A 26,455-nucleotide genomic window follows, 5' to 3' on the forward strand; every position below is an offset into this window, starting at 1 on the left:
CTGCTGCTCCATATCAGCCTGTCCTGCAGGGACAGCAAGGTGGAGGGCACCCAGGTTATCAGCTGGCAGCCCTGGCTGTGTGGGCAACAGCTTCTGCTGCAGGGACCAGGCATGGCTGGATCCTGTTGCTTGAACAGGGTTATTCCCCAACATCCTTGTTAGCGAGCATCTCCAGGAGCCCAGCCCCACTCCGGGATGGCCCTGGGACCCCACATCGCCTCAAGGGGCATCCGGATGGGGGTAAGGATCCAGCTTGACAAAATAAACAGTGACAGTGCTGGTTCCACGCCCTGGGAGACTTGGACCCTGGCCCTACACGCATGGCCTGTGGCCTTGATCAAGTCCCTTGGTCTCCCTGAGCCTCCATGTCTTCCTCGGTCACGCTGTTAAAGCAGCCACCTCAGTGCTTGTGAGAGTGCGCCTCCCCTCCTGGCACCGGCACCGACAGCCCTGACCCACAGGGGATGGTGGGTCTGAGGGAGGTGGGGCCAGAGAAAGGGAGGAAGGCACGTGGTCACACAGGAGGGAGAGCGTGGGGCAGGACGGGGCCCCAGGAGCTGAGTGTGGAGAGGGTCTGGGACCAGGTCTGTGAGAGGCTGTCAGCTGTCTCAGAAAATGAAACCAACACTGTTTTCCCTTCCATATCATTCCTATAGTGTTGAGAGAGTCACGAACATCAAGGGCAGGAGGAAGGGAGCCTAATTCATCTTTGCAGCACAATCATCTTTCCCTCTTTGCTTTTTAAAATTTAATTTTATTTTTTATTGAAGTTGATTTACAATGTTGTGTTAGTTTCAGGTGTACAGCAAAGTGATTCAGTTATTTATTCTTCAGATTCTTTTTCCTTATAGGTTATTACAAGATACTGAGTATAGTTCCCTGTGCTATACAGGGAACTATAAACTTGTTATCTTTCCTTCTTTGCTTTTGCTGCTAGGAAGGTCAGAGGCCATGTAGAGCTCTCTGACATGAGTTTGTAGAATTATTTACCATGACATTTGGCTATTTTATACTGTTATTTGTGGCTCTTTTATAAGCCTTGTTTTATTTTTTTTTTATATAAATTAATGTATTTATTTTTGGCTGCATTGGTCTTTGTTGCTGAGTGTGGGCTTTCTCTAGTTGCGGCGAGCGGGGGCTACTCTTCATTGCAGTGCACGGGCTTCTCATTGCGGTGGCTTTTCTTGTTGCAGAGCATGGGGCTCTAAGGCACGCGGGCTTCAGTAGTTGCGACTCATGGGCTGTAGAGCGCAGGCTCAGTAGTTGTGGCGTACGGGTTTAGTTTTTCCACAGAATGTGAGATCTTCCCAGACCAGGGATTGAACCTGTGTCCCCTGCACTGACAGGCGGATTCTTAACCACTGTGCCAACAAGGAAACCCAATAAGCCTTGTTTTAAATGCTGTGAATTATATGAAAGGAAAGTGTCCATCTGTGTTAAAACTCAGCGAGATGACTGCAGGAGCTGTAGAGGGTTGGTGGGGAGTGACAGCGGCAGGTACGACGGAGCAGCGCTAAGGAAAGGCGAGGGCAGAGTCCAGAGGCTCTTGTGCAGCTGCCAAGCTAGTCTGATGGGGCAGGCAACCTGCCACCAGGCAGGGCACCCACAGACCCTAAGAACCAGAAAACGTGAAGCACCCATCGTGTGTCTCACCTGTAACAAGGCTCCATGCATGACACAGCCCAGGCCCCTGCACCTTCTCCCCAAGACAGCCAGGCAAGGGGACCGTGCCTCATGTGGCCTGGGGTCCTGTCCTGTTCGCCCATTGTTGACCTGGGCAGCCCCTCCTCCCTGGGCCTCAGTCTCAGGGGGACAGGAGGATCCAGCAAGGGGCTTCCCTGAAGCGGTGGACCCGGCGCTGCCCAGGTAGACAAGGGCACCCCCACACACACCCGCCAGAGCCAGTCCTCTGGGATGTGTTTCTGACAGCACCGCGCACCTGGCTCGGTGGTCTGAGAGCTGCTGGGGCAGCGGCAGAGTGATGGCGCCCCTGCAGTTAGGACTCCTTCCTTGGTCAGCAAATGGGTGGCTGGAGCCCAGACTAACCTGACTAGGCACTGGGGCCGAGCTTAGGGTCAAGGGAAGCAAGGATGAAGTGGACACAGGCCACTCAGGAGCCCACCTTGGGGGTCCCCAAATTGCATGGTAGTCACTGACTGCAGCTCTGCACCAGTGGGCAAGCATTATAGATCCAGAATAGCCCCAGACCTGCAACAGCCCTGGATGCAGCGTCTCTCACCTCCAGAGCCTGCTAAGTGCATAAGGAGATTTCTTTCCTTCCCCACTAAAGTCTCTCCCTCCCCCTAACCTGTGCCAGGACACCTGTCAGCACAAATCCCTGCCCCTTCTGGAGAAGCGGGTTATAGTGGCATGTGGCTGGGCAGGGACCAGACCTGCAAGGGAGGGCGGGAGGCCCTTGAAGTGCTCCCTCCCCAGAGCCTTGCTGGGGAGCTGCTGGGAACTAAGCCTCAGTTTCCTCATCTGTCAAATAGGGACAATCCCCCTCCTCCCACCTCAAGGATTTTGCTGAGTGAGCTGAGATGGGGCGGGGGGGCTGCAAATGCAGGGTCTGTGGGGCTTTACCATTGTGGCTTATGGACAGGACATGGGCTCAGTGGGGCTGAGTGACCCATGTGGGAACTGGGCCTTCCCAGTCCTGATCATGCGACCTTTTCCACTACACTTTGCTGGTTGCCTTGGGCCTCCGTTTCCACATCTTCAGAAAGGTGGGGTGGCGAGCCCCTGCCCTGCCCACTCTGCATGGTACTGGGAGTGAGATGAGATGGGATGACAGAGGGAAGGTGCCCGGGGAGGGCTTGTTAAGGAGTGACGTGCGGGGCCAGATGAGTGGCCAGCCTTCTGGAGCCCCACGCTGGGGCCCTTTCCACCAGCCAGGCCGCCACTGGGGCTTGGCTCCTTATGGGGCTGGAGAGCCAGCCGAGCCCAGGCAGGGTGAAGGCATGTGCTCGGGCGCCAGCCGTGATGAAGGGGGTGTCCATTGAGTGCCCCTTGGCCCTGAGCTCTGCGTCACCTCCCTGGCTCCTCCTGACAGCCCTTCAGGTAGTGCTGTGCGGTCCCTGTCACAGAGAAGAGGCACCGTGCCTCTCTCCCTCCAGGAATCAAGTCTCTAACCCTCAGCATCAGACCTCATGTGATGTGCGTGGAGCCCAGTGGCCGGTGGTAAGGGGGTGGTGGGGAGTGGCAGCCTGAGATCACTGATGCAGGTTGGGCCGGGAACCATGTCCCTTCCGACCACGTTAGAGGAGTCCAGGAAGGGCAAGTCCAGTGGTGCCCAGCTGGGACCTTGCTGCCCTCCAGGGACAGCTGAAGCCCAGACCCTCTTCTCTACTGTGATGACAGGGGCAAAACAACCATCCCGTTTCCTAAGAGTGTGCTAGAACCACTTATGGACCCGGGAAGCTGAAAAGAATCTGGATGTCATAGTAGGCCACAAGTTTGAAGGGGGAACCTTAAAAGCAGAGTTTATGTGATACAGACTTTGAGGTAACTTGGTAGAAAGTTCGACAAGACCCTTTAGCTCTGAGCCAGGCGGTGTAGCAGAAAGGTGGCTTTCCTTCCTTCTGTGCCAAAGCCAGGGTCTGGCCTGAGCTGCTGTGTTGGTTCCAGTGGGGACAGGGGTTATGACAAACCTAGGCCCAGACCACAGTGAGGATGCAGCAGCTGAGAGCTGGGGCCCCTGCCACCAGGAACACGCAGCACCCCAGCTGATAACTGGTGAGGCAGCATGACCAGCAACACCGGGTTTAGTGCTCTCGAATGGCATCTTGACTGTGGGGCACCAACCAGGGCAGATGCCAGGCTGGTTCAGAGAAAGCCAGGGTCCCCATGACCCCACGGAAGCCACAGGGGGCAGCAAAGATGTTTCTGACCCACCTGCGATGGGAGGGGGAGGGGCCACGGCACCCCCGGGCATTCCTCTCTGCCCTGCCTGGCTCACAGGCCACGCCCCCTCGCAGGCCTGCAGGGACTTCCTGGAACTAGCGGAGACGCACAGCCGGAAATGGCAGCGGGCTCTGCAGTATGAGCAGGAGCAGCGCGTCCATCTGGAGGAGACCATCGAGCAGCTGGCCAAGCAGCACAACAGCCTCGAGCGCGCTTTCCGCAGTACCCCCGGCCGGGCCACCAACCCCACCAAGAGCTTCAGCGAGGGTGAGTGGGCGTCAGTCCATCCATCCAGTCCACCGTCAGTGTCCCCTTTGCCAGCTGGCTCAGCTTACACAGCCCCCCCAGGTTACATACCCCTCAACGCACCTACGTCTGGGCCCGCTTGGCCGGCTCTGGTGCCTGTGTGCCTCTGTATCCCCCACGCCCTCACAGTGGGCACAGTCTCCCCGTGTCTAGTCTCCCAATCTCCAGAGAAGAGCTCAGTGAGTCCAACTGTCCCCTCTGTGGCAGGGCTGCCCGGGTGCCAGGTGGCTGCCCACCTAACCTGGGGCTCAGGGTCACGGGTGCCCTGGGAAGGGGGTCCATCAGAAAGGGAAGCTGGGCCACAGAGAGACTGACCAGCATGTTTAGAGATCAGGGAAAGCTTCCGGAAGGAGGGAGGCTCTGAGCAAGAGGGTGAAAGTGCGTTCCAGGAAAGGGAGCACGGGCACCACAGCGGGGTGACAGAGGTGGGGAGGGGCCGTGGGCTCTAGACCTCCCTGGGCAGGCGCGACTGTTGAAGTCACAAACTGAGGCAGTGGCTCTGTGTGTCTCTAGGAAGCCTCTTAACCACCAAAGGCGAGGACAGTGAGGAAGATGAAGATACCGAGTACTTCGACGCCATGGAAGACTCCACATCCTTCATCACAGTGATCACTGAGCCCAAGGAGGACAGGTGGGCTCGGGGCTGGGCGGCCACCTGGAAGAAACCTCTCCCGGGTCAGCCGTGCCGGCCTGTTCTCGTGCTCCACCTGTTCTTCGCACTTGGGGTTTTCTTTAAGTCTTGCTCCAGACGGTATTTTTGCTTAGATTGGTTCTGTTCTTCCTTAAATCAAAAATACCCAAATAGAGTTTGTATTGGGATTTCATTTTAAATGGACAACAGGTCATTGGCTGCATCCAGTTCCTGCCCCAGAGCCGCACAAGTTCCCAGCCACTCCACCACTGTGTCAGCATTCCAGAGCAGACTGGAGACACAGAAAGCCTCTTTTATTTTCTATTTCAAAGTCTTTGTTTCATTTTTCATAAAAGCTTGCTCTTTCAGGATCTTTCTAAATACACATTAATAGTAAATGAGACAGTTACTAGCACTGAAAGCCACATTGCCACACTCCCTGGGACCCTCGGGAAGCGCCTGTGCTTGTGGACCGAGCTGGCAGGACACATGCGGAGGGAAGCACGTGAGATGGGGTGGGCGGCAGGGCTGTGGTCAGGGGAGCATGCGGGGCTTGAGCACAGATTTTAATATGGTTCGGGGCTCAGTCCTCACCAGGGTTGCTCATTCTTGTCGGGTTGCCTTAGGTCCTGACCCTAGAAGGGTTGGTGTATATGGCAGTGTTTGGGGACATAAAAGTGGTCGATGAGCCCCACAGGGGAAAGAACTGACTGCAGCCTGTGCTGCCCACTGACACCCTCATAACAAGGTGTGTCAGGAGCATGTGCTCCCCTGCTCGCCCTCAGGAACTGCATACTTCTCAGCGGCCTCACTCCTACATGTATGCTGTGGCCTGCCCACCCCATGCTGCCTTCCCTGACCCCCCCTGAAGCCCAGCCTGGCCGGGAGGAGGCCGGCGAAAACCTGTGCCTGCTCCTTTTTTGCCTCTGTGGACCAGCATGTTTCACCACTTCCCTGTCCTGGTTTCTTCCAGGGAAAAGGCATGGTTTGGATTCCTCTTACCCCTCAGGGAGTTTCTGGTCCTATCAGTGGTATATTTCCATTTCCCAATCATATTTTTAATACATATATTTATTTATTTTATTTATTTATTATCATCATCATTTTTGGTTGCATTGCGTCAAGCGGGGGCTACTCTTTTTTTTTTTTTCTGGTACGCGGGCCTCTCACTGTTGTGGCGTCTCCTGTTGCGGTGCACAGGCTCCAGACGTGCAGGCTCAGCGGCCATGGCTCACGGGCCTAGCCGCTCCGCGGCATGTGGGATCTTCCCGGACCAGGGCACAAACCCATGTCCCCTGCATCGGCAGGCGGACTCTCAACCACTGCGCCACCAGGGAAGCCTGGGGCTACTCTTTGTTGCGGAGCACAGGCTTCTCATAGCGGTGGCTTCTCGTTGCGGAGCACGGGCTCTAGGCATGCGGGCTTCAGTAGTTGTGGTGCATGGGCTTAGCTGCTCTGTGGCATGTGGGATCTTCCTGGACTAGGGATCGAACCCGTGTCCCCCGCACTCGCAGGCGGATTCTTAACCACTGTGCCACCAGGAAAGTCCCCCAATAATATTTTTAAAAATTTTTTAATTGAAGTATAGTTGACTTACAATGTTGTGTTAGTTTCTGGTGTACAGCAAAGTGATTCAGTTTTACATACATACATATATATATATATATATATATATATACACACACATGGCCAAAAAGTTCGTTCAGGTTTTTCTGTAACATCTTTTTGGCCAACCCAATACATATATTCTTTTCCATTATGGTTTACTACAGGATATTGAATATAGTTCCCTGTGCGATACAATAGGACCTTGTTATCTGTTTTATATATAGTAGTTTATATCTGCTAATCCAAAACTGCTAATTTATCCCTCTTCCCCCTTTCATAACCATAAGTTTGTCTTTTGTGTCTGTGAGTCTGTTTCATAAACAAGTTCATTTGTGTCATATTTTAGATTCCACATATAAGTGATATCATATGATACTTGTCTTTCTCTGACTTACTTCACTTAGTATGATAATCTCTAGGTCCATCCACGTTGCTGCAAATGGCAATATTTCATTCTTTTTCATGGCTGAGTAATATTCCATTGTATATATGTACCACATCTTCTTTATCCATTCCTCTGTCAGTGGACACTTAGGTTGCTTCCATGTCTTGGCTATTGTAAATAGTGCTGCTGTGAATGCTGCATTTCCCAATAATATTTAAAAATCGCTTATATTGCTCTCAAAATTAGCACAGCTTAGCTGTTCTGAAATTCCATTATCACCTGGTAGTGGCACCCTTTGGGCTCTGAGGCCAGGGGGGTCCTGCTCAGGTTCCCTCTGGCTCCCTGTCCACTCCCCTATACCTGGAGCCCCCAGGGCCTGGGCTTGCCTCCCGCATGCCCCGCCCTGGCCTCCTTCCATACCTCAGCAACAGCCCAGGCCCCTCTGCTCCCACCCAACCAGCAAGCAGGTGACCCTGTGCTCAGTACTCTTCATTGGCTCCCCAGGCTCCTGGCACAGCCCCCAGTGCTCACGCAGCCCCCCAACTCGTGCTGCAGCTGCACTGGGCAGTGGGCAGATACTCTGCCAGGTGCCCCCTTGTCTGCAGTGCCTTCCCCCTCTCCCCAGGGACCTGGGTGGGTTCTTCCCATCCAAGGCCCTAACTGCCTAGTGCCTGTCCCCTGACCAGGCTGGCCCAGGTCACCCCTCCTGGGAGCTCCCTCAGAGCCTGGGCCCCTCAGCCAGAATGCCCCCTGCTGCTCTGGCCACCATCTCACCACAAGTATTCCTAGGCACAGAGATCCATCCGACCCACTTCCTTCCCTTCCTGAACCCAAGTCGAATGCGGTAATCAGACCAGCACAGTGAGGACACAATGGGGTTTGTCCATGCCAGAGGGGACCCACGGGGCTCCCGGGGGCTCTCCCAGAGGTGCCCATCCCTTGGCTTCTCTGGGTCTTGGTCAGCCAGTCCCCAGGAGGGGCCTGTGTGCAGGGACCCCTGGTGAGAACTTGGCTGGGCGGCTGCTGCCACAGGGCACCAGTGGGTGGGAACCCCTCCAAACTGCTGCCCCAGGTCCCTCAGCCCCACCTGAGTCCTGAACTGGAGACGCTCCCCTTGGAGATGCAAGCTGCCCCTCGGACCTCACTGAGGGGACTGGACAGAAGGGGGCTGGGTCCCCAGGAGGCCTCAGAATTTGTAAATAACTTGCCTTCCCTTTTGTGTTTCCTGCAGAAAAGCCGAGGGTGGGACTACAGGCTCCGTGGAATGGACCTCAGACAATGTGAGTGAGGTGGGACCCCGAAGGGGGGGTGAAGTGGGGAGGCCAGCACTTTGAACTCGGGGCCCCCAGGGGCGGGCCCTGTGCCTGGTGCCTTCATCTGAGCTCAGGCAGAGCCTTCCCCTCCCGCCAGCAACGTCCCAGCTCGGGCCTGGTCCTCAGACCGCCCTGGGCCAGAAGCGAGGGCGAGGCCTGGGGGCCGAGGCGACCAGGCCTCTGCTGACGGGCGCACTCTGCTTCTCTGGTAGGTGCTAGACAGCACCTCACTTGTGCGCCAGGGCCCCCCCAAAGTCAAGAGGCGTGTCCGCATCCCTGACAAGCCCAACTACAGTCTTAATCTTTGGAGCATCATGAAGAACTGCATCGGCCGGGAGCTCTCCAAGATCCCCATGCCGGTAGGGGCCGGGCAGAGCGGCCAGGGGGGCCCTGGGGGCTGTTTTCTTGTGCATGGATGGGAAGTAATGGCCTTTGGAAGTATACGCAGCCCTGGGTGTCATTTTCTTAATGACACTTGAGGAGCATATAACGTGTTATTGAATCGTGTTCTATCCTCACTGCTGAAATTCCCCCAGGGCAGAGGTCTCACGCTTGGAGGTAAGGAGCCAGGAAGGGGCTCTGCATTGATCAGACAAGGGGCCCTCAAAGTGCCTCCCACCCTGGCAGATGGGGAGTGGTAACATTGGGCTGTGTATGGGGCCGGGTGAACCCTCCTCCTCCATGCTGGGCTGCCCCTGGTCCCCACCCCAGTGAGGTCACCAGCAGGCAAAGGGCAGGGCTGGCGCTCTCGTGCTGCTAGATCACAGTGGCATCTCCATGGAGCGGGAGCTGGGGCTGCTCCAGGCCAGACTTGGTTTCCCTCTGTGACCCAGGACAGAAGACTTGCATAATAGCTCAGAATACAAGGTAGACCCACTTCATCCATTCATTCACCTATTCATTCATTCACTCACTCATTCACTGATTTCTATGATTCACTGCCCTGGCATTTACATCCTAGGAGGGGAGACCGACAGTAAATGTAACAGAATTCTGCCAGATGCAGCAGGTCAGAACGTGGTGAGGGCTATGGAGAAAACAGGCAGGAGGGGCGGGGAGGCAGGCCAGTGAGTGGGGCTGTGGCTTTAGACAGGTCCTCAGATGAGCCTCTCTGTGAAGGTGGTCTGAGCAGTGATGTCCCTGAACATCTGAGAAAAGCAAGGCTGCTGTGCCGACAACCGCAGGTCTGTGCTGGGAGCAGTGGACGGTCTGTGCAGACCCCCGACCTGACACCCCGCCCGCAGGTCAACTTTAACGAGCCCCTGTCCATGCTCCAGCGGCTGACGGAGGACCTGGAGTACCACCACCTGCTGGACAAGGCCGTGCACTGCACCAGCTCCGTGGAGCAGATGTGCCTGGTGGCGGCCTTCTCCGTGTCCTCCTACTCCACCACCGTGCACCGCATCGCCAAGCCCTTCAACCCCATGCTGGGTGAGACCTTCGAGCTGGACCGTCTCGATGACATGGGCCTGCGCTCCCTCTGCGAGCAGGTGAGGCCCGCGCACGCTTCAGCCAGGCCTGGGGGTCAGAGCCAGACAAACGGGACACGGCCTCTGACCGAAGGGGCCATCAAGCCAAGGTCCGGTCAGGTAGCTGGGCCTCATGCGGCGGGGACAGGTCAGGGGCGCCCCACGGAGCAGGCCTCCTGGGGACAGTGTGGGCCACGTGGGAGGAGAGCTGGGTGAGGACAGTCAGGTCTGGTGGGGGAGGGGAGGACGCCTCTCTCGGCCAGAAGGCATGGAGCAGTGGGGGAGGGGTGTTTGCTGGACACCATCAGGGATTCGGGTGGGCTAGAGCGTGGGGTCACCACTGAGCTGAAAGGGAGCAGCCCGCGCCCCACGGGGCCGCAGTCAGTGATGGTGGAGGCCATGAGTGTGAGGGGCCAGAGCTCAGCTCTCCTCCATCCTCTCCATCGCTTCTACAGGCCTTCCCTGCAGGTACTGGTCTCCCCAAGGCGTGGAACCAAAACTGGGCCCCTCGGGCACCTCAGCCCAGCTCTGGTATCCTTGTCTGAAGGGGGTCGATTCTGTTGGTGCTTCACTGAGTGCCAGGAGGACCCAGGCAGGGGCTACATGAAGGCGCCCAGGATAGATTCGGGTCGGGCTGCCGCTGAGTATCTACCATGTGCCAGCCGCTGCTGTGGGCCCAGGGGTTGAGCTCAGAAAGCAGACAGTTTGCAATCCAGTGGCTGGTTTTAAAGGTGTGCTCTGCCTGCTGTGCAGGCCTGTAGGAGCCCAGACCAGGGGAGGTAGGAGGTTGAGCACAGGCACCTTTAAAAAGCAGAGCTAGGGATTTGCCTGGGGAAGGCGGCAAGGATGACCCAGGGTTCCTGGCCTGAACTACTACTGAGTACATTTCTTCGTTGAACATTGCTGATCAAGTAACCCCCTCAGGAGTTGAGGGTGCAGCCAGCTGGGAAGTGGCCTGTTCTCGTGGGCCGGGGGGTGGGGAGCAGGTACTGTGGATGTGGATGGTTCTGACTCTTTTAGGAAGGCCCGGGAGCGGTTTGGCAACAGAGTGAGGGAGAGAGAAGGAGCCGAGGTCAGAGAGAAGGAGGCAGGCGGCAGAAGGCTCTTCTCTGTGTGGGAAGAGTCACGGGAGGGCAGAGGAGGCAGCTTTATGAGGAACCGCCCCCGTCACTGGCTGCTGTGGGGAGAGTGCAGCGCAGGGATAAGGGTGGAGCAGGGAGGCTGGGGAGGCTGGAGGCGGCGTAGGGGAAGGGCAGATTCTGGATGCTGTTTTGAAGAAAGAACAGCCAGGATTTGCTAAGGATTTAGATGGGGAACATGAGAAAGTGGGGCCAGCCATGACTCTAGAGCATTTGGTGTGAGCAGCTGGACCGACTGGATCGTCTGCCCGAGAAGGTGGTGCTGACACTGAGCTCCAGGGCCAGGTCTCTGGGGTCACGTCCCTGAATTTGCTGATGGGTGGGCTTCAGTGGGGGCCCTGGCCACAGGCATCGGGCAGGCTCGGGGACGGCTCACTCATCACCCAGTTGCTGGCAGGTTTGGCCGGTGCCTCTGAGACGTAGGAAGGATGAGGGTGCCTCCTATGGGGACTGTCGGGAGCTCTGGGCCGTCTGCACGGAGGGGTGCAGGGAGGCTGGAGCCCACGGCTGCAGTTCCGGGGCGAGGCTGCGAGACGGGAGGCTGGGAGAGGCTTTGCCCTAACCCTGTGACCAAAGGAGCCACAGAAATGAGGAGGGACAGATGAGGAAAAGTTGATGGCAGTGTCCTGGTGGTGAGACTGTGGTCAGGGTGCCCAGTGCTGGAGAGGACGGGGCGGAGGCACCGGGTGGGCAGAGCAGGCTGCACCGCCATCCAGGCTGGGACGGGACACCAGCTGGACTCCAGCTCTGGAGCCGGGCTGGCCGGGAGGCTTCCCATCCTGGGCCTCCTCAGTGCAATACAGCACAACAGATGCAGCCCCTGCAGGCGATGGGCAGGTTAACTAGAAAGTAGGCCCGAAGCCCCTGGTAGAGCCTAACGCCCTCACTTTATTCACCCTCAGCACAGCTTGTCACAATGTCATCACCCTCATTCCACAGCCCAAGTCAGGCGTGAAAACGCCCCGGCCACTGGCTCAGGCCCACAGTAGTTGGAGTGCCCCAGCCCTGCCCCCGTCCAGTGCCACCCAGGCTGCTCCCCTGGGCATTCCCGTGCTTTCCCACTGGAGCACTGTCCTTTCTGGGGGGCCTAGGCCCTGCCATGTGTCCTGGTTCCCAGGGCCACAGAGCCATTCATACTGGGCACGGGGCAGGCTGTCCCCCGGCCGGTTGGGGGCAGGCCCAGGCCACGTCCAGCAGACGCTCACGGCCTGTGGGTCTGGTCTCAGGTGAGCCACCACCCGCCATCGGCCGCACACTATGTGTTCTCCAAACACGGCTGGAGCCTCTGGCAGGAGATCACCATCTCCAGCAAGTTCCGGGGGAAATACCTCTCCATCATGCCGCTAGGTGAGCGGGGGCAGAAGGACACTCTGGATGAGGGGGAGGGTTTGCCAACCCAGAAGCCAGCTTGGTGCCTCCAGGGGTGACGTCAGTCCCCCTGCAGACTTCCTGGATGCCCCCCTGACCTGTACCCTATCCCCAGTCTGCACAAATACTGCTTCTGGTTCTCAGGACCCTGGGACCTCGGGAGGGTGGGTCAGGCTGGCTGGGACCCAGCATGGCAGGCCATGACCTCTGACCCTATATCTGGCCTCCAGGTGCCATCCACTTAGAATTCCAGGCCAGCGGGAATCACTACGTGTGGAGGAAAAGCACCTCGACTGTGCATAACATCATCGTGGGCAAGCTCTGGATCGACCAGGTCAGGGGATGCTCTCAGGGAGGGGCCGTGTGGCCCAGGGATCGGCCGCTGACCACTCCCCTCCCTTACCAGACAGGGGACGTCGAGATTGTGAACCACAAGACAAAGGACCGGTGCCAGCTAAAGTTTTTACCCTACAGCTATTTCTCCAAAGAGGTGGCCCGGAAGGTAAGCAAGGCCACCTCTCGGAGCCTGTCAGGGGGGAACCCCGGAGAGGGGCGTGTGCCTACGCTGGCCCTGCCAATGTCCCCAGGTGACAGGAGTGGTGAGTGACAGCCAGGGCAAGGCCCACTACGTGCTGTCAGGCTCGTGGGATGAACAGATGGAGTGCGCCAAGATCGTGCAAAGCAGCCCCAGCAGCCCCAGCTTGGACGGGAAGCAGAAAACGGTGTACCAGACACTACCGGCCAAGCTGATGTGGAAGAAGTACCCGCTGCCGTGAGTGGGGCTGCGGGGCGAAGAACAGGCAGGGAGCGGGGAGGGGACAAGCCAGACAGGAAGCGAGCGGCGGGCACGGGAGGGTTCAGGCCACGCCTGAGGGGAGCCAGACACCCGACTGTAAATAAGCGTTGACACCATCAGGTGGCAGCACGTCCTGTGCAGAGACTTTAAACAGGCTGATTGATGGGACAAGTCCGCATAGTCCAAGGAATGAAAACCAAACATGAAAATAAGTGCAGGAAACTATAAAAAGTGGCACAGCTGATTCCAAAGAGAATGAAACAGAAATTCTACAAAGGAAACATAAAGTAACTGAAATTGAGAACTCCATGGGAAGGTTTAATAGAGAGAACCCATTGACTGAATATAGGTCAGAAGAAATAATCAAAATCTTCAGATAAACAGACAAAACCTGGAAAAGCCAAGCACCTAGAGAGAGAAGGCTGGCCACCTGGTGACCCAGAGTGAGTCCCTGGAGCAGCCCCACAGGCATCCCCGGAGCCTGGGAGGGTGCAGCGTCAGGACGTGTAGGGCACGTTGAGTTTGAGAGCAGGGTCCAGCAGGCTTCTGGTCAGAGTCCAGAAGCAAGAGACCATCTCAGGAGTCTTATCTGAGGAGAAAACAGCAGAGATTTTCCACATCTAAATCTATACAGTGAAACTGTTGAAACTAGATCAGAGAAAATATTAAGCAGCCAGATTTTTAAAAAGATGTACTTTCTGAGGAACGGCAGACTGACAACCTTCTCCTCATCAGCAATAACGGGAGCTTGAAGACAAATGAAATCTTACACATGCAGAAAGACTCACTGACAGGTGAGAATTAATTACACACCCAGCAAGAACATCTTTACAGAGTAAAGTTGAAATAGACATTTTCAAGCCACTCATTTTGCCACCAGCAGACCAGCACTAAGGATAGAGCTCCCAGATAGAAGAACCAAGATGTGTGAAATGAGGAACAAAACCTATGTGAACAGTGAGTAAATAAGAACAATAATGTCTTGTGGGGTTTAAAATCTAAACATTAAGTGCAACTGCACAATCAGGTAAGTCAGAAAACTGGAAACTTTTCAAAGGCCCTTGTGCTACCCAAGAGGAGGGTCAAGATGCACACTAATTTCTGACTATGTGAACTGTGCATATTGTAATTCCTAGAGTAGCTACTAAATTAATATGTTTAATTGGAATCCCAGAAGGAAAGGAAAGGAAAGAAAGAAAAATAGAAAAGAGAGAGAAATAGTTAAAGAAATGATGGAAATAAATTTCCCCAAACAAACAGATGAAAGACCTTGGGTTGAAAGGGCCCGTTGGAGTTCCAGAGACAGGAAACAAAGAAAAACTTCTGCCTAGACCACAATATACTGAAAATTAAGGACACCAAGGAGAAAATTCTAATAGCTTCCAGAGAGAAAAGATTTCAGTAGAGAATGAAGAATCAGATGGACATCAGATTTTTGGAATAATATTTTCAAAGTAATGAAGAAAATGAAATTAGAAGGTAAAAGTTTCAGTCCAGGGCTTCCCTGGTGGCGCAGTGGTTAAGAATCCGCCTGCCAAAGCAGAGGACATGGGTTCTAACCCTGGTCCGGGAAGATCCCACATGCCGCGGAGCAACTAAGCCCGAGCGCCACAACTACTGAGCCTGCGCTCTAGAGCCCGCGAGCCACAACTACTGAGCACACGTGCCACAACTACTGAAGCCCGCGCGCCTAGAGCCTGTGCTCTGCAACAGGAGAAGCCACCGCAATGAGAAGCCCATGCACCGCAACGAAGAGTAGCCCCCGCTCGCCACAACTAGAGAAAGCCCGCGTGCAGCAACGAAGGCCCAACACAGCCAAAAATAAATTAAAAAAAAAAAGTTTCTGTCCAGCTGAGCTATCGTTCAAATATGAGGCTGTGATAAAAAAACAAAATGTTCTCAGGTGAACAGCCTCAGAAGGTTTGCCACACAAAAACCCACAATGAAAACAGTAGTCTAAAAGGGGGAGGGAAAGAATCCAGAAGGTGCTACAGTAGTTATATGAAATAAAAGGTTGTGTGTGGGAGGGATTTTCAAAATAATTACTAAGACCAAAGAAAAGCAGAAAATGTTCCCACAACAGTCCAGAATTAAAAGTGTAGATGATGTTAACACAATGGAGTCTAGGGAGACAGAGGACACCAAGGGATGTGAAGGTAGAGACCAACAGAAGATTTTTAAATCAGTAAAAAATATTAAAAAGACAAATAAAAACAGCAAGTTAACACAGTAGAAATAAGTCCAGGCATAATAACATAAATAGATGAAACTCGCTAGTTAAAAAAGCAAAATATTGGGTTGGCCCAAAAGTTTGTTCGGGTTTTCCCTACCATTTATGGAAAAACCTGAACGATCTTTTTGGCCAACCCAATACTAACTGACTGGATTTTTAAAAATCCAGATGCATGCACCTTCTAAGAAAGATCCAAAGCATAATGATGGGCAAAGGTTGAAAGTAAAAGATAGACATATCATGAAAATACTAACCAAAAACCTATAACAGCTATATTAATATAAGGTAAAAACAGACTTTAGGACAAAAGCATTATTAGGGATGGAAGAGTTGCTACATGATAAAACGTTGAGTTCTTCGAGAAGATATGAACCGTATGCATGACACAGACATTATGCATGTAGTGAAAGAGCCTCAAAAATACACAAAGCACACATATTGAGAGTAAAGGGAGAAATGGATAAATCCATCACCACACTGGAAGACAGAGATTTCAACACACCCTTCTCACTTGTTGAGAGTCAAATGGGGAAAAGCAACCCAGCAAGATGGAGAGCAAAAAAACACAGGATATACATATACTTATGGTTGCAACAGAGAACAGGCTTTTTCTCAAGTATACGTGGAATTTATGCAAAAATCAATCGTGTACTAAACCCTAAAGAAAGCCTCAACAAATGTACAGAGGGTAGCACACAGACCACAGCCTATGATAAGACAAATTAGAAGTTATGAACAAGATGTCAAAAAGTCCCCACATATTTGGGAAAAAATTTAAGTTGCTAAATAATTCATGGACAAAATAATAAGTTAGAATGGAAATTTTAAAATGCCTAGAACTGAATGAGAAGAAAAAGATATCAAAACTGGCTGGATATACCAAAGGCAAAGCTTCAAAGGAAATGTATTGCCTTAAATAGGTATATAAGCTTATTAAAGCTTTTTCATTCTAAGAAATTAGAGAAAGTGCAACATACAAACTGAAAGAAAGAAGAAAATATACCTTAAAAATAAAAGCAGAGGGACTTTCCTAGTGGCGCAGTGGTTAAGAATCCACCTGCCAATGCAGGGGACACGGGTTCGAGCCCTGGTCCGGGAAGATCCCACATGCCGCCGAGCAACTAAGCCCATGCGCCACAACTACTGAGCCTGTGCTCTAGAGCCCGTGAGCCACAACTACTGAAGCCCATGCGCCTAGAGGCCGTGCTCCGCAACAAGAGAAGCCACTGCAATGAGAAGCCCATGCACTGCAACGAAGAGTAGCCCCCGCTCGCCACATCTAGAGAAAGCCCGTGCACAGCAACGAAGACCCAACACAGCCAAAAATAAATAAAATAAATTTATTTTTAAAAAAAAACAAGTTTAAAAAGAAGATCTTTGAGGAAAAAAAACGAACAGAAAACTACTGGCAAGATTGATCAAGAGAGAATATAGAAATAAACATTATTAATGTTTTCATTATGTTTATTATATTTAAAGTATAAGATTATTAAAATTCTCATTGGAAGGACAAATTTTTAGAAAAATATAACTTACAAGAACTGAGTCTAGAAGAAAAAAAAAAAGCATGACTAATCCTATAATTAAAGATACTGAAGCAGTAGTTTAAAAATTTCCACAGGGAAAACACAAAGCCCAGGTAGTTTTATAGGTGAATTCTACCAAGTTGTCAAGAAACATATACCTCAATTTTATAGAAAATCTACCAGACCATAGAAAAAGAAATACTTTCCTTTCTTATACTGTGAGGCCAGTATAAGATACCTAATACCAAACCAGGCTAAAAGAGTAGTAGGAAAATAAAAGTTCTACCCTCTTTCACTCATGGATAAGCACAATTCCAAAACAAGACATCAGAAAATCCAACAGTATATGAAAAAGATAACATTCTTCAGTCATGTTGAGTTTATCCTGGGTACGCAAGGATGAGTCTGTACTAGAAAATCCATAAATTTGTTACATTAACAGATCTGAACAAAAGGCATCTTAGGTGCCTCAATATAAGATTAATATGCAAAAGTCAGTTGCATTTCTATACACTAAAAGAAAACAACTAGAAAATACAGTTTAAGAGAAGACACCAATTATCATATCAGAGAATATCAAGGACCTTGTAACAAATCTTATAATATATACAAGACCTCTATAGAGAAAATTATAAAACTTTGCTGAGATATCAAGGAAGAGCTAAATGAATGGAGAAAGATACCACGTTCGTGGGTAGAAAGACTAAGTACTATTAATATGTCATGATCTAAAGAGTCGGTAAACCAAACAAAATCCCAATAGTGATTTTCATGGAACTTGATATTATGATTTCTTAATTTATATTGAAGAATAAAGGGCCAGGATATTTCTAAAAAAAAGAGGACTTGCCCTATTAGATACTTATTTTGAAGCTATAGTGAAATAGAATAGTAAGCCTGGAAACTATGCCCTGGATGTGTATATATCTTTGGTATATAACAAAGGTCCCATATCATAGCACATGGAAAGATGGCACCATCCACTAAAAGGATCTCGGGAAAATGGTTATCCATATAGAAAAACATTAAGTGAATCGTTCCCTTACATTATTATAACAAAAATCAACTCCAAATAAAGGTCTTACAGTAAGTATTAAGTTTGACTTACTGTTAAACAGTAAGTTAAACTCTAAGTAGAGGGACTTCCCTGGTGGCGCAATGGTTAAGAATCCGCTTGCCAGCACAGGGGACAGGGGTTCAATCCTTGGTCCGGGAAGATCCCACATGCTGCAGAGCAACTAAGACACAACTACTGAGCCTGTGCTCTAGAGCCCACGAGCCACAACTACTGAGCCCATGTGCCACAACTACTGAAGCCTGTGCGCCTAGAGCCCGTGCTCCACAACGAGAGAAGCCACCACAATGAGAAGCCCGTGCACCGCAATGAAGAGTAGCCCCCACTTGCCGCTACTAGAGAAAGCCCACACGCAGCAACAAAGACCCAATGCAGCCAATAAATAAATAAATAATGTTCCTTTAAAAAATAAATAAAAAATAAATTCTAGTCTTTCTGTATCCACATACTATTAAAAAGAAACAAAAAACCTCTAAGTAGAAAATATAGATGAGTATCATCTATGACTTACGGAAATATATCTTAAATAAGACAAAAACACTGATGTATTCAATTATATTAAAATGCTTCTGTTCATTAAAAGAAATTTTTCTGGGGCTTCCCTCGTGGCTCAGTGGTTAAGAATCCACCTGCCAATGCAGGGAACATGGCTTCAATCCCTGGTTCGGGAAGATCCCACATGCTGCAGAGCAACTAAGCCCGTGCGCCACAACTACTGAGCCCACGTGCCACACTACTGAAGCCCGAGCGCCTAAAGCCCATGCTATGCAACAAGAGAAGCCACCGCAATGAGCAGAATGAGAAGCCCACGCACTGCAACAAACAGTAGCCCCTGCTCGCTGCAACTAGATAAAGCCCGTGCACAGCAACGAAGACCCAACGCAGCCAAAAACAGATAAATAAATAGGAACAAAAAGAATAACAGACCTTCTAATGAATAAATAAAGCAAAAACAATCCAATGGGAAAGTGCAAGTCATGAACAAGAATTTCACACAAGAAGAAACATGGCCAATCACCATACGAAAATGATAACATCATTGGTAATCAGGGAAATGCAAATCAGAACCACAATAAGATGCAGTTTACCTTCATTTGATTTGAAAAAATGAACAGTCTGGTAATATCAAGTGTTGAAGAAGATATGGATCCACAGTATCCCTTATACATCACTGGTGGGAACGTGAGCTGGTATGACCATGCTGGAAAGCAGTGTGGCCTTACCTTCTAAAGAAGAACATCACAGACTCTGCAGCCCAGTAATCCCACTTCTAGGTGTATACTCAAGAGAAACCCCTATAAATGTACAACAGGAAACATGAATAAGATTACTCAAAGCAAAACTTGAAAACAACTCAAACTTATTGGATGAAATAATTAGTATATTCACACAGAGCAATATTTACAGTAGTTGAAACAAATGAACCACAGCAACATACAATACAGATAAATCTTAGTAATATAATATTAAGTTTAAAAAAAGCAAGTCCGAGAAGGTTACATACATATTCTTTTTATACAGTTAAAAACAAGTATGTCTGACATACACACACACTTAAGACATACACACACACTTAAGACTACACACACACTTAAGACTACACACACACTTAAGACTACACACACACTTAAGACTACTTAAAGATGCAATAAAATTATATTAAAAGGAAAGCAAAGGACTGATGAACCCAGGAGTCCTGCCAGTGGCTACCTGAGAGGAGGATGGATTGGTGAGTTTTCCTTATGGTCAGATGTAGGTTTTGTCAGGATTCTACCTTTGGTTTAGGTGGCAAGGTCGCATTAATACAAGCAGGCCGGGGCTTCCCTCGTGTCGCAGTGGTTAAGAATCCACCTGACAATGCAGGGGACATGGGTTCGAGCCCTGGCCCAGGAAGATCCCACATGCCGCTGAGCAACTAAGCCCATGCACCACAACTACTGAGCCTGTGCTCTAGAGCCTGCGAGCCACAACTACTGAAGCCTGTGTGCCACAACTAGTGAAGCCCACATGCCTAGAGCCAGTGCTCCGCAACAAGAGAAGCCACCACAATGAGAAGCCCATGCACGGCAACGAAGAGTAGCCCCCGCTCCCCGCAACTAAAGAAAGCCTTGCGTAGCAACAAAGGCCCAATGCAGCCCAAAATAATTAATTAATTAATTGATTGAAAAAAAATACAAGCAGGCCATGTAAGGACCAACATACCAAGTATTATGACTAATTCAAAACTTTCACAGTATCAAAGCAGTATAAAAAGAAAAAAACGAAATAAGATAGATTTAAATCCAACATATTAGTAATTACATTAACTTCCCATAAGCTTTCAGACAAATTTTTAAAAATCAAACTTTATGTGGTTTACAAAAAATACATCTAAATAAAATAAAGACTGGAATAAAAGGATGGAAAAAGATATGTATACATAGAAATACTAACCAAACAAAAGCTGCCTTCAGCTATAGTAATATCACAAAACAGACATTAAAACAAAAGGTCAAAGAGGGACAAAATGATAAAGGTTCAATTTGCCAGGAAGATTTTAAATTTGAATATACCCTGTACCTAATAACAGCCCCAAAATGTATACAGCAAAAGTTGATAGAAATATAAGGAAAAATGGACTAGTTTACAACCAAAGTGGGAGATTTTAACATACTTCTTTTAGTAATGGATAGCAGAAGAAAATGTCTGGAGGACAAGTTTGAACAATAGAACCTTCAGGACAGCTGTAGAACATTGCACTCAACAACTGTGGAAAATGCAATCTCTTTGATTACATGTGGAACGTTTGCAAAAACTGACCATATACTGGGTCATAAAACAAATTTCAAAGAGATGAAATTATACGAAGTATACTGTCTGACTCCAAAGTGAGTGTGCTAGAAACAAAGATGACTAGAAAAATTACCATATATTTATAAACTTAAGAAATGTACTTCCAACTAATCCATAGGACAAAGAAAGTATAATGAAAGTTAGAAAGTATAACTGCATGATAATGAAAATAATACATAACAAAAATGGTAGAATGCAGCTAAAGCAGTAATTGGAGTGAAATGTGTAGCCTTGAAATGCACATATTAGAAAAGAAGAGACATGGGAAAATATTGAGCTAAGCATCCATCCCAGGAAGTTAGAAAAGGAGCAGCAAAAGAAATCCCAACAAAGTAGAAGGAAGACTATACAAGCAAAATCAGTAAAGCAGAAAAACCTAAAATAGGATCAACAAAGCTTCATCTTCCACCAATGAAGAAAACGGACAAACCTCTGACATGACTGGGTAGAGAGAAGGTGCACAGCATCAACATTACAGACGCGAAAGAAGACACTGCTGTCACACACATTAAACGAATAATAATGAGGACATTATGAAACACTTCAGGCTGATATATATGAAAAATTGGACAAGGTGGTCAAGTTCCCAGAGAGGTATAATGTGGCAAAACATGCAGGTCGGTGGAGCCTGCAAGGTGCAGGGAGGAAAGGGCGAGGTGGACACAAGGCCAGGTTTGGGGGGTTCAGGGGGTGGACATGCAGGAGGGGAAGCAGAGAGGGGGCCGAGTGTGTCCCGGCAGCTCACCCCATGGGGCCCCGCAGGGACAACGCGGAGAACATGTACTACTTCTCGGAGCTGGCCCTGACCCTCAACGAGCACGAGGAGGGCGTGGCGCCCACCGACAGCCGCTTGCGGCCCGACCAGCGGCTGATGGAGAAGGGACACTGGGATGAGGCCAACACGGAGAAGCAGCGGCTGGAGGAGAAGCAGCGCGTGAATCGGCGCCGGAGGCTGGAGGCCTGCTCGCGGGGCTGCGGTGCAGAGGAAGGTGAGGCCAGTGGGGACGGGGGCCCCCGGGAGTGAGGCCAGCGGGAGAGGGCATGGGGGTCTCCCAGGAACTGGGAGGAGATGAGGGGACTGGAAGAAGCTGAGGGGGAGAGAGGGGATTCCCTGGGGGCAGGGAGGGGTGCTGGAGAAGGGGGTACCCCAGGAGCAAGGAGGAGGGCCAGCAGGAGAAGGGACAGGGAGTGGTTTTCTGGGGCGCTGGGAGGAGGCAGGCTGCCCGCCCGCCTGCCCACTGTGCCGCCCAGCAGAGAAGGAGGCTGAAGTGTACGTGCCGCTGTGGTTTGAGAAGAGGCTGGACCCGGTGACTGGGGAGACGGCCTGCGTGTACAAGGGTGGCTACTGGGAGGCCAAGGAGAAGCAGGACTGGCACATGTGCCCCAACATCTTCTGAGCACCACCCCCCTCCTGCAAATACAGGCGGCTGCACAGCCTGGTCCACCTTCTATTTAATGCACTCAATTTAGTACTCAACTGACCTCCCCACCTTTTCCTTCTTATGTTTTTTAATAACACTTTTTTGGGGCTCCCACCTTGGAAGGAGGAAGTGCTGACCCGGGTTCTTTCCAGCCCCCAGGTGCCCCGGGTCTCCTGTGACCCTTCATCATGGACTTGAGCCCCATCAGGCCCCCCAGCTCCAGTTTCCACACCTCAGGCAGGCTGGCCCGGGCCCTTGGCTGCTCCAGTCACCAGCCCCCCAGGGAGGAACTGGCCCCCTCCCAGGGAGCCACTTTTGACTTTTTTAGAAAAAAAAAAGATCTCCATTTCTTTCCAGCCAAGGTATTTAGTAAATATTTTTAGTACAGCACTTGGTGGACAACTTTCTAAGTGTGCTTTCTTGCCACAGAAGTGTCCTGGCAAGAGCCCCTTCTTTTTAAGACATTGGGAAGCCAGATGGACCCCTTTGAGTCGGGAGCATTTTGTAGCTCAAACAGCAAGGCCATGTGTATGTGAGCTGCCCACTCCCCAGGAGCCCAGGACCCCCCAGAGAAGGGAACCAAGGGCCGCCGGGCCCAGGAGAGCACAAGTCAGTTGTCTCTGGAGCCAGAGCCCCACGCATGGTGGGGAAGGGGACACTGAGGGACCGCCATGTGGATTTGAGGGCAACAGCCCCTGCCTAGCCCTGGCCATGCTGGGGCTGCTCCCCAGCCCCACAGAGGCCGGGCCTGCAGGCGCTCCTGCCACAGAACCCAGCCCCAAATCAGCAATAAGAACCAACCCTCGGCTCAGCCTGGGTTGGTATCCTGGGCACCAGAGAACCCAGAGTCCCGTCTCTGGGGTGTCCCATCTCAGCACCCCTGAACTCTTTATTTGCCATATATATATATATATATATATATATATATATATATATATATGATATATGATATATGATATATAAATATATATAAAATAGCTATTTTGCTTAAATTTTTATGATATGTAGAAGTGAAAAAATGATGACGACAGGGTGCTCCTGTCTGAGTTTGGCCCTCCTGTCAGCTGTGCCCTGCCCTCTCCTCAGATTCCCTTCCAGTGGCTTCTGCCAACTGTGGGGCGGGGGGGGGCCTGGGCCACTGTGGCCACTGTCCCAGCCCCTCAGAACTCCTACTCAACCTTTCACACTTCAATTTGGTCCTGAAAGTTCATCACAGGGTTTTACTTTCTACTCCAGGACTGGTTTTGTTTTTATATAAAAAAAAAAAAGTGAAAACACCAACGTGTGAAATGCCTTAGGGTGCCCACTGGAGGGCGGGTGGGCAGGCATGCAGGCAGCCCCATGAGGCCTGCGGCAGAGCTGTTCAATGTTCCTTTTCTCAGAACTGTGAGTGAGCACCTTCTGACCAGTAATAAAAAATCTTGGAGTTTTCCACTGCCCCATTCCTGAGTCTGTGACTGGGTGGAGCAGGGCTGACACGGGAGAGCAGGCAACAGCCCGCAGGTGGCATGGGGGAGGGGTGTGGGGCGCTATTCTGCTCAGCGCCAGAAGCAGGCAGTGGGAGGTTGGTCTGGATGGGGAGGGGTGGGGATGGAAGACCTGGTGGGACAGGGTCTGGGCCAGGAAAGCTGCAGAGGGCTGAGGTGGCACCTACTGGAGGGTCACAGTTTGGCCTGAGGCCAGGCCAAGGCCCTCACCACTCTCCACAGGGAACCCTGGCCCTGGTGAGGTCTAGGGTTGCTCAGTGACCATGACCTGACCTCAAGCAACTTGGATCACTAGCTCCCGGGACCCGAGCAAGGGTGGCTGGTCTGGCCCAGTGGGTCCTCCTCCCACTGCCAGCACTTCCAGGTGACAGGATGGAGTGGGGCACGGCACCACAGGGGCATCAGAGCCAGGCTCTAGCCACCTGTCCCAACACCCCAATGCTGTGGAATCCGAGGCTGGTACCGTACAACTCCTTCCAAGGCCTTAACTTTCCCATCTGTGGGGAGGCAGGCACTGGTGAGTCCCTGCCGAGGTGCTGGAGGGACAGCCCTCACTGGAGAGAAGGGTGTGGGGTGAGGCAACCCCAGGATAGCCCTGACCCAGGAGGCAGTGGAGGATCTGCCAGGGGAGGGAATGGAATATAAGAATAGAATTTTCATATATCCAAATATGACAACAGCAAATAGAATCCAGCCACATACAAAAAACTGATATCCCAAATTGGTAAACATATGCCCAAGCTGGTTTTACACAGTAATGCAAGAATGGGTCAAAATCGGGAAGCTTTTAGTTGTAAATCATTCATTGTACCAACTAGTTCAAGAGGGACTTCTTCTGGATGGTAGACTAAATGCCTGGATTATCCTTCTTTGTGGAAAACTAGACATGTTGGATAAAATTTTAAAACACCTTAAATGCATCCATGTGCTGTAATGGATATAAGGAATCCTCAGGCCAAAAATTAAGTGGATGTGGAAACCTGGGGAGATAAGAGCTCTGAAGTCTGCTTCTCACTGGCATTTACTGAGCCCACTGAGCCTAAGTTTTCACTGCCTCAAATGACCTGCCTGATATAGGGCATCCAGTTTGAGATAATCTCCCTCAAGCTGGGCCCCCAAAGGGCTATACCTTCAATATACCTTCAATATACCTTCAATATAATGGTGAATCAAGAATAATACAAGGAAAATTGCTTGTCTTAAAGGTTAGTCATAAGCAGAGCAGAAAAAAAAAAAAAATCCCCTAAGAATTTGTAATCAGGAGCAGACCCTCACTTGGCTTCACAGCCCAAATACATACTATCAGGATGATCCAATAAAACCTCTAGTAGAGAATACAGCACGGTCCCAAATTGGCAATGTCCCCCGTCACATGAGAGAAACAAATCCTCTCTAGAGGTTCTCCCCTTCATTCCAGACCTTATGGAACCCCAGATGTGAAGATGAAAGGAAAACAAGCAGCTCACAGTATAACATCTCCAAACACACAAGGAAATACAACATACACTGGCATAAGCAATGGCCGACAGAAATAACAGCAGAATCAGACATAACAAAACTACTCAATATAGTAAAATTAACAGACACATATAAAATAAGCATGTTTAATATATTTCTAGGAACAGAAAGGTGGCTTGAAAATGAGTAAAAAGCATTCAAAAATACTAAAGAACTTGCAGAAATTGAAAAAAATCACTAAAAACAATGAATAATTTTATAGCAGATTACACATGAAGAGAGTATTGGTGACATGGAAGTGAGATCTGTGGAAATTATCCAGAAAGCAACACAGACACACAAAGAGGTGAAAAGTGTAAAAATGAAATTAAGAGACATGGAGGATAAAGTGAGAAGATCCCACATGTGTCCAATCAAAATGGAACAGAAGCAATCTTTTAAGAGTTAATGACTAAAAAATTAACTTTTGACAAGAAACACCAATATACAGAGTCAATTCCAACAAATCCTTGTCAGGGTAAATAAAAAGACATCCACAGCTAAATACAATATAGTGAAATTGCAAGACCTTTAAAACAACAAAATTTTAAAAGGAGCCAAACTTGGGTGGGGGATACCTTGAAAGAGCATTGATTAGAGAGTTCACTGTCTTCTGACCACCAAAGAAAGTCAGAAGACAATGAAGTGACATCTCCAAAGTAGAAGAGAAAATGTTAGTATTCCTGGTGAAAATATCTTTCAGGAACCAAAGGAAAATACGACATTAACAAAATGTCTTATTAAAACAATACTGGGACTTCCCTGGTGGTCCAGTGGCTAAGACTCCATGCTCCCAATGCAGTGGGCCTGGGTTTGATCCCTGGGCAGGGAAGTAGATCCCACATGCATGCCGCAACTAAGAGTCCACAGGCTGCAACTAAGAGACCACATGCCGCAACTAAGAGGCCGCCTGCCACAACCAAAAGATCCCACATGCCGCAACGAAGATCCTGCACACAGCAACGAAGATCCCACGTGCCACAACTAAGACCTGGCACAGCCAAACAAATAAATATTAAAAAAAATTAAATGGCTTATGGAGTTAGACTTTGATAAGTATTGGACTGGTCATTCGGATTTTCCCACATCTTAGTGAAAAACCCAAACGAACTTTTTGGCCAACCCTATATTATGTAAAACATATAGAGGAATAGGAATACTAAATTTCAAAAACTGAGGAAAAACACCGTATGTGGGAGAGAAATTTTCAGTCAATCTAAAAGAAAGCAGGAAAGGAGAGGAAAAAGGAATGCAGATAAGCTGGAATAAAAATTTAAAAATAAGAAGATGGAAATAAGTTAACCAATATATCAATAATTACACAAAATTTAAACAAATGCTTTGGGTAAGAACAAAAAATATCAAATAAAAACAAAATCCCACTATATGCTAGTTACAAGAAAACACCTAAAACATAAGTACACAGACAAGACAGACTTTGAGACAAAAAATATCACCAGATGTCA

General features: G+C 50.0%; 1 protein-coding gene across 2 annotated transcripts in view; it reads left to right on the forward strand.

Annotated features, from left to right (window-relative positions):
* The window catches only part of OSBP2 (oxysterol binding protein 2), a 139,654-nt gene extending 116,215 nt beyond the window's left edge, over positions 1-23,439 (forward strand). Inside the window, exons 4-14 of one of the 2 annotated variants that reach the window (XM_060028353.1) lie at positions 3,978-4,170; positions 4,723-4,840; positions 8,065-8,113; positions 8,359-8,505; positions 9,391-9,636; positions 11,981-12,101; positions 12,353-12,456; positions 12,529-12,624; positions 12,710-12,894; positions 21,347-21,573; positions 21,836-23,439. In XM_060028353.1, the coding sequence (XP_059884336.1) occupies positions 3,978-4,170; positions 4,723-4,840; positions 8,065-8,113; positions 8,359-8,505; positions 9,391-9,636; positions 11,981-12,101; positions 12,353-12,456; positions 12,529-12,624; positions 12,710-12,894; positions 21,347-21,573; positions 21,836-21,981 (1,632 nt within the window). In that variant the 3' untranslated portion in view covers positions 21,982-23,439. The remainder of the gene's footprint in view (positions 1-3,977; positions 4,171-4,722; positions 4,841-8,064; positions 8,114-8,358; positions 8,506-9,390; positions 9,637-11,980; positions 12,102-12,352; positions 12,457-12,528; positions 12,625-12,709; positions 12,895-21,346; positions 21,574-21,835) is intronic. The other variant, XM_060028354.1, reaches the window with a different exon arrangement.
* Positions 23,440-26,455: the final 3,016 nt, after the last annotated feature.

Source organism: Delphinus delphis, chromosome 13 (assembly GCF_949987515.2).
Source record: "Delphinus delphis chromosome 13, mDelDel1.2, whole genome shotgun sequence".
Lineage (NCBI taxonomy): Eukaryota > Metazoa > Chordata > Mammalia > Artiodactyla > Delphinidae > Delphinus > Delphinus delphis.